An 11,643-nucleotide genomic window follows, 5' to 3' on the forward strand; every position below is an offset into this window, starting at 1 on the left:
TGTGAAGGGTAAACAAAGGAGGAGGCTGCAATGCTTGATAAGAAATGTACTCATTATCTTGCCCATGTAATTGTAACCCCTCTGTACAGTATGTTCACAATAAAAAAAAAATAACCAATAGGAACTCTGAAGTACAAAGGGGTATGAGGTCTAGGTTGCCTGTGAATGGCATGTGTTGGGACAGAAGCAAGAGGAACCTTTTTGTATATTCTGTAGACTGGGTAACTGTTAAAACTACACTGACTAGAAATGTGGCTTAGTGGTAGAGTGCTTGCCTACCATTCAAGAAGCCCTGGGTTCGATTCCTCAGTACCATATAAACAGAAAAAGCCAGAAGTGGTTCTGTGGCTCAAGTGGTAGAGTACTAGCCTTGATCAAAAAGCTCAGGGACAGTGCCCAGGCCCTGAGTTCAAGCCCCAGGACTGGAAAAAACAAAAAACAAAACAAAACTACACTTAGCCCTAGTACTTGTAGGCTCTGTATCAGGGGAATCAATCAAGCAGGATTAGAAATATTTGAAGGAAAATACCTCACTGTTCTGAACATGCATGGACCTTAATTTTCTTGTCATTGGTCCCTAAACAACACAGTAGCAGCTACTCACAGAGTGTTCATATTGGATGAGGTATTATAAGCAATCCAGAGATGATTTAAGTATCTGGGAGGATATATTCAGAGAACCAAGGCAATGCCCTTTATTCAAGAGACTCGAGCATCATGGGTTTAGGTATCCAAGGGGTGGGGCAGGATCCTGGAGATCCCCCACAGATACCCAGGGGATGACATCATGAGCTCAAGGCCGGTGCTGGGTGAGCTGCTCACTGAAGCCCAATAGTGAGCTCCATTACTTACCTCTACGCTCTTTTCACTTCTCTCACGGATTAATTCATTCTGTTCTCTTAATTGCTGCTGTTCTTCTTGCAGTGAGCAAATGCGGTCTGTCGCGGCAGAAAGCTGATTAAGAAAGATTTAAATTAAAAAACTTACATTTCTTAACATCAAAATCAATCTTGCTGTTCAAATTTTAAAACACTAACATTTACTTGGTACCTTTACATTTGGCATCTCATTTTGAATAGGGAATGCATGGCTTAGAATTGTAAAGAAATGAGAGTTTGTAAAGTCTCCCATCCATCCCTGTCCTTAGCCATCTCTGTTACTTTATGTGGAAAATCATGTAGGTTCACAAGCAATTAGGAAACAACCTGAGTGTCCACTGTTAGAGCAAAGGGTAAATATATTACAGTGGAGGCACAAACAGAAGCATTAGCTATTCCAATGTTCACAATAGCTATTAATGACTTGAGAACTCACTTGCAATACTAATAAAGGAAAGAAGCAGATTATATGGTATGCTCTTGCCTGTAGTAAGAAAATCAACTAGGATAAAAATGCTTACATCAAATGATAAGAGAATTCCATACCAGAAGATAGAGAAAGCTGTCACTTATTAGGGGCTGTTTTGTATGTATTTTGTTCAGCTTTTATCATTAGAGGGAGAATTAAAAAATGGAAGCGGGGACAAAACATCAAGCCACAGAGTTGTGCCCTGGAGGAAATCCTCTCCTTGAAGGGGGTGCACATAGCTTGGGGTAAAGCATATGGAATCTGATATTTTCATGGCTCTGCCTCAGGAGAGGAGGTGAGAGCAATGGGGAAACACTGCTTTCGGGGAGAAAGGGAGGCTGGAGAAGGAGCAAGAAGCAAGACATTGTCCTGGGTACTTTTTTTGGGAGGGGGGCGGTTACTAGAGTTTGAACTCAGGGTTTTGCACTGGCTAGGCAGGTATTCTATCATGAACCACACTTCCAGTCTTTTATTGTGCTGGTCATTTTTGAGCTAGGGCTCATCTCCTGCCTGGGTGTGCACCTGGACTGAGATCTATTTTAGACTTTCCATTGCAGGTGGAATTACAGGTATGAGCCTTTGTGTACAGCCTGCAGTTGAGAAGGGGTCGTGTGAACTTTTCTGCCCAGGTTGGCTTTAGACTATGATCTTCCCAATCTCAGCCTGCCAAGTAGCTAAGATAACAGATGTGAGTCTCTGGCATTCATTGTCCTTGGCATTTGGCTCTAATTTCAGCATTAATTCCCAATGGAGGGCCCTTAAAGCACTTAACTCCTCTCTAGCATCTAAAGTCTCTAAGAATTACTCTCCTCTTGAATGTTCCTAAGCAACTATTGTGCCTGAATGAGACACTGCATGCTTTAGAGCAGTTATTAGTTATCACAAGCAGGCAGAAGCCATAAACTGCTTCCCTATCCTCTCTGAAGATACAGAAAACTTGCCCCGGAGAGAGAGGAATGACTACTCTCTAAAGCCTGGCTTCTCTTACAATCGTCTGCCTTGAAAGGAAACACAGGGGTTTAGTTTCAAAGCCAAATAAGACTTTGAAAGCAGGACACCAGGTCTGAGAACAGAGTGGTTTGCTTGTTCATAAATCAGTCAGTTCCCCAGCACCTCCCCCAAGAGTTGCATTAACTATATTCATATGATTATCAGTCTGATTTAGTCTTTATGAAATTCACAAAGTACGAATCATTGCCCAACTTGGAGACAGAGAAGTAAGGTTCCAAGACCGACCTACCTAAAGGGGACTCAAAGGCCGATGTCCACCCAGGAGAGTGGAGGCCTCCCAACGCTAAGTCCAGTGCTTTCTCCTGGATGCCCTTGAGTACTGTCTCAACCTCCTGCTTACACTCCTTTGAGCTCCTCCTAGGAGAGCATCAATGTAAAGAAAGCCTTAATCATGGGTTGATGGAGGCATGCTTGCAGCCTCTCTCCTTCCACTATGCCCTGTCTCCACGCCGTGGGGTGTTTCCTCTTGAGCCTCCTCTCAAAGCTCTCCTCCTTTTCGATGAGACTAGGTGGGAGGCCGGAGCAGCCAGGGACCGCTACCTGTGGGAGCCTCAGAGAGGCTGTGCAACCCCCCTCCTGCTAACAGGAGACAAGATGTGTCCACCAAGGAGCCTGCCGGGCAGCTGGCAGCAAGCTTTCTTCCTCGGCCTCAGCCCTCCTTCGTCCTGTCCTTTCATTCTCTCTCTACCTAGTGAGAAAGCAGAGAAAGACCACGCTGTGGGGAGACGAGTTCCATGTGCCTAAGAGGCTGAAACAGAGGGGTAGGCTGAGTGACAGCCGCTTACAATACAGTCTGTGCTTTCTGGGGCCATAGGGAGGCACGTGACATCACAGGAAAGGCAGAAAAAGAGGAAGAAACTGCTAGACAGGTCCCAGCTCTAGGTGATAAAACCTGTCTCTGAGAACTGGCTGGAGATGGGCTGCAGTGTCTCGCTGGGAGCTGCACAGGGCAGAACACAGATGTCCTGTTTGCAAGCCAGCTCAATGCGAGGCTGGCCAGTCCCTTCCTTCCAGAGAGCAGCTCTGCGCAAGTGTACCAACTCCACCGTTTCTCTAATCCTCGGGCCATCATTATATGTAAGGACTTCAATGAAGTTACAAACCTCTTCTTGGAGCTTTGAATTAGTCTTTTCTAAGCCATCTATCTTGGACTGAAGATCTCCAACTGTGCAGCTATAGAAAAATCACAGTACCAGGTAAGTGCAAGCTTATAAAAGATGACTGTTTCCTCAACCATTGAACAATGAGAAGGGAGATGCCTAGATTTGCTGAATTCAGAGTCATTCATTAACCCAGAGATATGAAATATAAATACATGTGTGTATGTGTATTTATTTATATGCCAGTCTTGGGGTTTGAATTCAAGTCCCTGAGCTTCTTTTGCTCAAGTCTAGCACTCTACCACTTTGAGCCACAGCACCACTTCCAGCTTTTTCTGTTTATGTGGTACTGAGGAATAGAACCCAGGGCTTCATGCATGCTAAGCAAGCAATCTAACACTAAGCCACATTCCAGCCCTGTATTTGTATTTAGATAGACTACTCACTAGATTTTTTTTGGGGTGGGGGTGGGGGTAGGGCAGTCCTGGGGCTTAAACTCAGGGGCTTGGTGCTATCTCTGAGATTTATTGTTCAAGGTTAGCACTCTACCATTTGAGTCTTAGCTCCACTTCTGGCTTTTTTTTTCTCCACTTTTTTAAGTGGAGCTAAAGATTCTCATGGACTTTCCTGCTCTGACTGGCTTTTAACTATGATCCTCAGATGTCAGCCTCCTGAGTAGCTAGGATTACAGGCACGAGCCAACAGTACCTGGCTCTTTACACTGTTTTATCCCAAAATATGTTATTCATTCTTTTATAGCCAGCTAGGAAAAAATATTTTTTCCTTAAATATAATAAATGATGGGAATTAAGGTGTGTCTTCAGTCATGTATTTGAAGATATTATTCATAATAAGTGCTGGAGCCGGAAGCCCAGGCACAGGCTTGCTCATGCGCTCCACTGCTGACTAAACCCTCTCTCTTCCCTTGTCTGGAAGCTATTTTTTCCTTTTCTTTTTATTTTATTCCTTTCTGTTGGACTCTTTTGAAGTTCATACATTATAGATCCAGGGCATCTCGTTGCAGAGGCTGTAACTTAGACAATAGATCATATCCCACAGATCTTGCCAGTGATGGGGACAGAGAAACAAACCTGCAGCGGCTATTGAATGGAGGTTCAGGAGTTGGTGGCAGAAAAATAGAGATACAAAGACAAAAAATGAAAAAGAATAGTTATGGAGTGAATAAAAGGTCTTAAGAGTATTGTTTTTGATTCTATACCAACTATATAACATAAAATAGCAATGTCGAGGACACTGGTGATTTGTACCTTAAAAATAAAGCATATAGAGAGGAAAAAAAAATACTCATGGCTAATACTTTATAGCTGTCTCCCAACCTTCTGATCATTTTGTACCAATGTATGACCTGAGATAATCCAAGCTGAGCAGTAAAACTAAATAAAAGTATAGGGAAAGAAAACTGGGCCGGGCACTGGTGGCTCATGCCTATAATCCTAGCTACTCAGGAGGCTGAGATCTTAGGATCAAGGTTCAAGACCAGCCTGGGCAGGAAAGTCTGTGAGACTCTTATCTCCAATAAACCACTAGAAAACCGGAAGTGGTGCTGTAGCTCAAGCAGTAGAATGCTCGCTTTGAGCTGAAGAGCTGAGGGACAGCGCCCAGGTCCAGAGTTCAAGCCCCAGGACCGACAAAAAAAAAGAAAAAAGAAAAAAAGGAAACTGGACCATTGGGAGAAAAGCACATAATTAATTGATTACATCTGTGATGGAGTTCATCAGGAATGGGTCAGTAGAAAGACACCATTTAATAAAATGGATCACCAATACATTAAGGGGTAAATAAAGTCAAGACTGCCTTAATGGATGCTAATGCACTTGATAAAAATCCACATTTAGGCTGGGCGTTGGTGGCTCATGGCCTGTAATCCTAGCTACTCAGGAGGCTGAGATCTGAGGATCTGGGTTCAAAGCCAGCCTAGTGAAGAAGGTCTGTGAAATTCTCATCTCCAATTAACCACCAGAACACTGAAGTGGAGCTGTAGCTCAAGTGGTAGAGTGCTAGCTTTGAGCTGAATTGCTAAAGACAGTGTCCAGGCCCAGAGTTCAAGCCCCACAACCAACAACAGCAACAAAAAAAAAATCCTTATCTATACCTTAAGAAAACTTTCAAATTAGAAATCAAAGGATTTCTCAAAATCCAGCCAGCAGGGAGGTTGAGCAGAGCCTCTGAACAGCCTTTTCTAGTGGAAGAAGGCATCACCCTCTGGCTTGCTTCATTGGCACTGGGGCACCAGGCCTGTCCCGGGCAGCACTGCTAATGTGCAGTCTACTCTCTAGAAGGCTTAGAGAAACATGACTTCCCAAAACAGGCCAAGAATTCTCCCACTCCCTACAATTCTTCTAAGGCTTATGTTTCATGAAACACAGCAGTTTTCCAGCTATGATTTAAATTCCTTCCTTTTTTTTTTTTTTTTTTGTTGCTGGGACCAGAGTTGAACTCAGGGCCTCAACTTTTGCTCATAGGCTGGTTGGCGCTCTACTGCTTAAGCCACGCCTCCAGTCCACCAGCTACAATTGTAAAAAAATCAAGAAAAGGCCTCTGACATGACACAGGTTGGCCTCCCATGAATGGCGTGGATCACAGGCTTGCAGCTCAGCAGTTTTACCCTCTTTTCCTGCCCTGATGCATCAGGGCGCTCTGTGCCGATTCACACCAATGAGAATACGTGGCATGGCAGTCCTGCCAACCATTTGGCTTGGGAGAGGAAAGGAAGCCCAAGATTTAAGGCCTTTACTCTCTATACTATGAAACTGCTCCAAACAAAGAACCAGAATTCCCTATAGATGTTATCTATCAAGAAGAAAAGCCAGGTGCTGGTGGCTCACGCCTGTAATCCTAGCTACTCAGGAGGCTGGGATCTGAGGATTGTGGTTCAAAGCTAGCCCGGGCAGGAAAGTCTGTGAGACTTTTATCTCCAATAAACCACCAGAAAACTGGAAGTGGCGCTGTGGCTCAAGTGGTAGAGCACTGGCCTTGAGCTGAAGAGCTGAGGGACAGCACCCAGGCCCAAAGTTCAAGCTCCACGACTGACAAAAAAAAAAAAAAAAGAAACCCTTCTTTCTCATCTGTATGCATGAACACTGCTAGACTGATTACACCCTTTTTACCTAGTGTGGAGAAAAATCACTTATAAACACATGCAAACTCAAAGAGTGACCTGTGTGTGAGTGTGGCACTGGAGAAGAGGAGGGGCTCCTACCTTAGGTGCCGGTTCAGTTCTTCCACGTAATTTTTTTGATCAAGGACATCAGTAATTCTTTCATGCCTTATAAAAAGAGCATAAAAAGAGAAATTTATTTTACCTATGGTTAATACTCTGGCACTGGCTCTTACCTTCTGATCAGCTATACAAATGTATCAGGAAATCTAAAGAGTCAGAGCTAAGAAATAATACCCATGTGTCCCAGGAGTATAAACATAACAGGGATGGCTGGAGCAGCCAGGGCTCTGGAAACAGGTGCCCTCTGATGCACTCTAGATTCTGCAGACTGGCTGTGCCTCTGGCATGGGGAAAGGCACAAATGCACACCTACCCATGTACAGATGTACACACACACACACACACACACACACACACACACGCACACAGAGTCATGCAGTGAAAGCACCAGCCTTCCCTTGCACATGACTCTGGAAGTGGCATGTGACACAATCTTATTACACTGAAGTTCACTTGAATTCAGGGCCTGGGCACTGTCCCTGAGAACTTCTGCTTAAGGCTCTATCAGTTTGAGCTACAACGCCACTTCCCGTTTTCAGATGGTTAAATTGGAGTTAGTCTCATGGACTTTTCTGCTACCGCTGCCCTTCAGATCTCAGCCTCTTGAGGAGCTAGGATTACAAGCATGAGCTACCAGCACCTGGCTCACCTTGTAATTTCTTTACAAATGTATAGACAATTGTAACTTAAGTAAATGGAATCATCCTATAGAGGTTGGTATTGTAGATGCTAGGATTGTTTTTCAGTTATTGATTTTTCTCTTACCTATTCTGCTTTGCCTCTCCTCTCCTTTCTTCTCCCCTTCCTTTTTTCCATCCATCCATCCATCCATCCATCCATCCATCCATCCTTTTAGTTTGGGACTCAAATTCAGTATTTGACACTTTTGCTCACTGGCTGGTGCTCTACCACCTAAACCATGCCTTCAACCTCCCTTACTTTTTTTCTTCAGGTACTGGGGTTTGAACTCTTGGCTTTACACTTGCTAGGGAAATGATTTATCACTTGACCTGTATCTCTGGTCCTTTTTTCTTTAGTTTGTTTTTCAGTTAGGGTTTCTAATTTTTGTCACACCTGGCCTTGTGCCACAATCCTACCTATGCCTCCTGTGCAGCTGACAGCACAGGCTATCATCACCATACTTGGTTCCTTTTCATCGTTGTACTGAGAGAAGAGTCTCCTAAGTAGCACAGGCTATCCTATAACTCATTATATAGCCCAGGCTGTCTGTCAATCCACAATCTGTCTACCTCAGCCTCCTACATGCTGAGATTACAGGAGTGCCCTATGATACCTCTTTGCTTCTGTCCCTGACATAGCTTTCCTGGTAATGCACATTAAGAATGTTGAGTATTCATCTCTGTGTGTATAATCCTAACATCTAGCTAATAGACACATAGGATATGCACTTAAACTATTAAGTATATACTAGGGAATTTTTTTTTTTTTGGTATATAAACTACTTGGCACCATATTTTCCTCATTCAGTAATACCTTGGGGAAATTTCTCTACTATACTAGTAGCTCAAATTGATTCTTCTGTATGTCTGCACAATATACATAATAAGGAATAGTTTGGGTTAGGGAATGTAATTCCCTAGATGATAAGGATGAGAATGCATTTGCTCTGCAACTAGAAAGAATTGATAAAAGCTAAACTCCGCAGGCCAAAGCAGGAGCAGCACTCTATGCCAGAACTTCATTTACCCCCGCATGGGACTTACTCTTTGCCGCCATCAAGGTCCTGCCCATCTTTAAGGTAGAGGGAAAAGTCAATCACACCAACCTGGAAAAATAAGCCACAAGATGACATTTCTCTTTTTCTTCAAACCGTAAAAGTCCTGCAGATTCAGGGCAGTTCATCTCACTACTGGGTATGCTCTTTATGAAGATTAACAAAAAGTTTTTTGGGTACAAAGTAAAGAGGGGGGAGCGAGAGAGAAAGATGAGGTGTGCGTGTGGGGGGGGGGCGGAATGAGAGAACACTAGATCTCTAAAATGGTGACCTTAACTCATTTGGCTGAACCTTTCTCCCTTACTGAACTGTGAGTAAAATGGTCTAGTTTGTACCTTAGGGAGAATTCTCTGCCTCTGTTGGGAACCAGGGAAGATCTTGTCCCCCTCACCCCACAAAAAAAAGGAGCTTTGTTAAAAAAAAATATGGCATTGGAGAGTATCATTGTTATTTGAAATACAGGGAAAGTGAGTATAATCCAAGTGCCCCTCTATGGAGCAATGCAGAAGTCAATCACTACACTAGACTACCACAACAATGAATGCAGTGGATTCATGGATCAACTTGGGATCCAGGTACAGCTTTAAGACCAAGCACTCACCCCATGATAGTAATCCCCTGGATTAAACCAAAGCCATGTATGATGTCTGTAAGATACAACTTCAACTTCTCTGCCTTTACTTCCCACCAAGAGAAATCCATATTCCCAGCTTCTGAGCCGGGCCAGCGTTAGTGCCTGTCTTGATGAGTAAGATGCAGTAGAAATGACACCCTGGGAGCTGAAGGAGGCATTACCTTTTTCACCTGGCTCTATTCTGGAGGGCATACAGCTTTGAAGTTCTGAACTTTGGGTAAGATGCCAAAACAGTGAAGTCCATATGAAGAGAACACAGGCAGAGAGCAGGGCCCCCAAGAGGCCCTGGCTGCTCCATTGCCAGCTCTCTGGGGTCTTGTCAGCCTGGAGCACAAGAAGGCTGAGAACAAATCTTCAACTCATCTGACCCAGCCATGCCCTGGCTATAATCACCGGCTCTGAAACAAGACCCCCTACCTGAGCATGGTCAACTCCACGCTGGGACACAGTAATTTTGATTTGTTACATGGTCAGAGGATGTTACAGAGACCAGAGGATTTCATTTAAAACCAAACCTACAGTGGCCCAAATGCAGAAAAGAAGTAGAAAAGGCTGTGGAAGGTTCCTGATTTTTCACCATTACTTCCCTTTGGGGGAGGAAAGCAGTCCTGAGGGAGAAGGGAAGAAAGGAGTCTGAATTTCACTTCAGTGTTTGCACACTTCTGTACTGTCTAGCTGTTTTTCAATGAGCATTCAATTCTTTTTTCTTTTTCTTTCTTTTTGTTTTTTGTTGGTTGTGGGGCTTGAACTCTGGGCCTGGGCGCTGTCCCTCAGCTCTTTAGCTCAAGGTTAGCACTCTACCACTGAGCCACTTCTACTACAGTGCCAATTCCAGTTTTCTGGTAGTTAATTGGAGATAAGAGTCTCACAGACTTTCCTGCTCGGGCTGGCTTTGAACCTCGATCCTCAGATCTCAGCCTCCTGAGTAGCTAGGATTACAGGTGTGAGCCACAGGTGCCCAGCTTTTTATTTATTTATTTTTTGCCAGTCCTGGGGCCTGAACTCAGGGCCTGGGCACTGTCCTTGAGCTTCTTTTGCTCAAGTCTAGCACTCTACCACTTGAGCCACAGCGCCACTTCCGGTCTTTTCTATTTATGTGGTACTGACTGAGTAATTGAGCCCAGGGCTTCATGCATGCTAGGCAAGCACTCTACCACTAGGCCACATTCCCAGCCCCTGAGCCTCTTGCTCTACCTCTGAGCCAAGCCTTCAGGGCTAGAGGAGGGGTAAGCAGGAGGATCATGGTCCAGTCTGACCTGAGAATAAAAAGGAGACCCTATTTATTTAGCAAGTGAAAAACCTAAGTTCAAAGGCCAGCATTCCAAAAACAAATGAATATATATATATATATATATATATATAAATTCAAATATAAATTCCAGTACTAATTCATTCCACCTAGAGCCTAAATCCCACTTCACCTGAGAATCCAAGTCTTCTCCTTTTAAGCAGAGATTGGCATCGAGAACATTGAGTCCTACCAGCAGACCAACAATCACCATCCCTTCTTCCTCCATCATTAGTGCCTCAGGCTCATAGAATTCACTGGAAGAGATTGACAGACAGGGCAGCTGTTCACAAATGCCTTTACTACTCACCCTTTCACTCCAATCTGCTTTTCCACCTCAGCTGTCCATCTGGAGATAAAGCTCACACTGCAGCTAGCTATCTGCTGTGAACTTCCTCTCTGCTTTCTACTGTGTCAGGTGCTGCTATGTCTTCTCTACTACAGTTTGGATATTAAGTGATCTCAAAGGTTCCCTAACACCATGCTGCTGGGAGGTAGAGAATGTTTCAGGGTGGGGCCTATTGAGAGATCTGTAAGGTCATTGGGGGAGTGCCTTTACAAAGACAGAGGCACTTTTGCTGGTCCCTTTCTCTTTTGCATTCTGACTAAGAGGTTAGCAGTTTTATTCCATCATGTGCTCCCAGCATTATGTGAGAGCCACAGACATAGAGCAATAGGGCTACCAGCTATGGACTGAAACTTCTAAAACTATAAGCAGAAGCCAGCCTTTCAGCCAGGTGCTGGAGGCTCATGCCTGTAATACTAGCTACTCAGGAGGTTGAGAACTGGGGAACATGGTTCAAAGCCAGCCCAAGCAGGAAAGTCCATGATACTCTTTTTTTTTTTAAATTTTTTTTTTTGTCCAGTTGTGGGGCCTGAACCATTTTGAACTAAAATGAGAATTTAGAATGTTGGACTGCTTTTTATTGAAATTGTTACTAATCCTAAATGTTTGTTGTCTTTATTTTATTTGGTTGTTTTGTTTTTTTTTTGGTCGGTAGTGGGTTGTGAACTCTGGGCTTGGGCGCTGTCCTCGTGCACTTCAGCTCAAGGCGAGTGCACTACTGCTTGAGCCACAGCACCACTTCTAGTTTTTTAGTGGGATTGGAGATAAGAATCTCAGACTTGGGGCTGGGAAGGTGGCTCAGTGGTAGAGCGCTTGCCTTGCATGCATGAGGCCCTGGGTTCGATTCCTCAGTACAATGTAAGCAAAAAGAAAAAAGCCAGAAGTGGTACTAAGGCTCAAGTGGTAGAGTGCTAGCCTTGAGCTGAAGAGCTGAGGGACAG

The 11,643-nt window shown here is 44.1% G+C and overlaps 1 protein-coding gene across 1 annotated transcript in view; it reads right to left on the reverse strand.

The window, feature by feature from the left end:
* The window catches only part of Rufy1 (RUN and FYVE domain containing 1), a 36,906-nt gene that overhangs the window by 17,375 nt on the left and 7,888 nt on the right, over nt 1-11,643 (reverse strand). The window contains exons 5-9 of the mRNA XM_013030890.1: nt 10,490-10,613; nt 8,424-8,485; nt 6,679-6,744; nt 3,462-3,531; nt 853-954 (exon numbers count right to left, since the gene is read on the reverse strand). Coding sequence (XP_012886344.1) covers nt 853-954; nt 3,462-3,531; nt 6,679-6,744; nt 8,424-8,485; nt 10,490-10,613 — 424 coding nt within the window. The remainder of the gene's footprint in view (nt 1-852; nt 955-3,461; nt 3,532-6,678; nt 6,745-8,423; nt 8,486-10,489; nt 10,614-11,643) is intronic.

The sequence above is a fragment of the Dipodomys ordii genome, unplaced genomic scaffold, assembly GCF_000151885.1.
Source record: "Dipodomys ordii isolate 6190 unplaced genomic scaffold, Dord_2.0 Scaffold135, whole genome shotgun sequence".
Lineage (NCBI taxonomy): Eukaryota > Metazoa > Chordata > Mammalia > Rodentia > Heteromyidae > Dipodomys > Dipodomys ordii.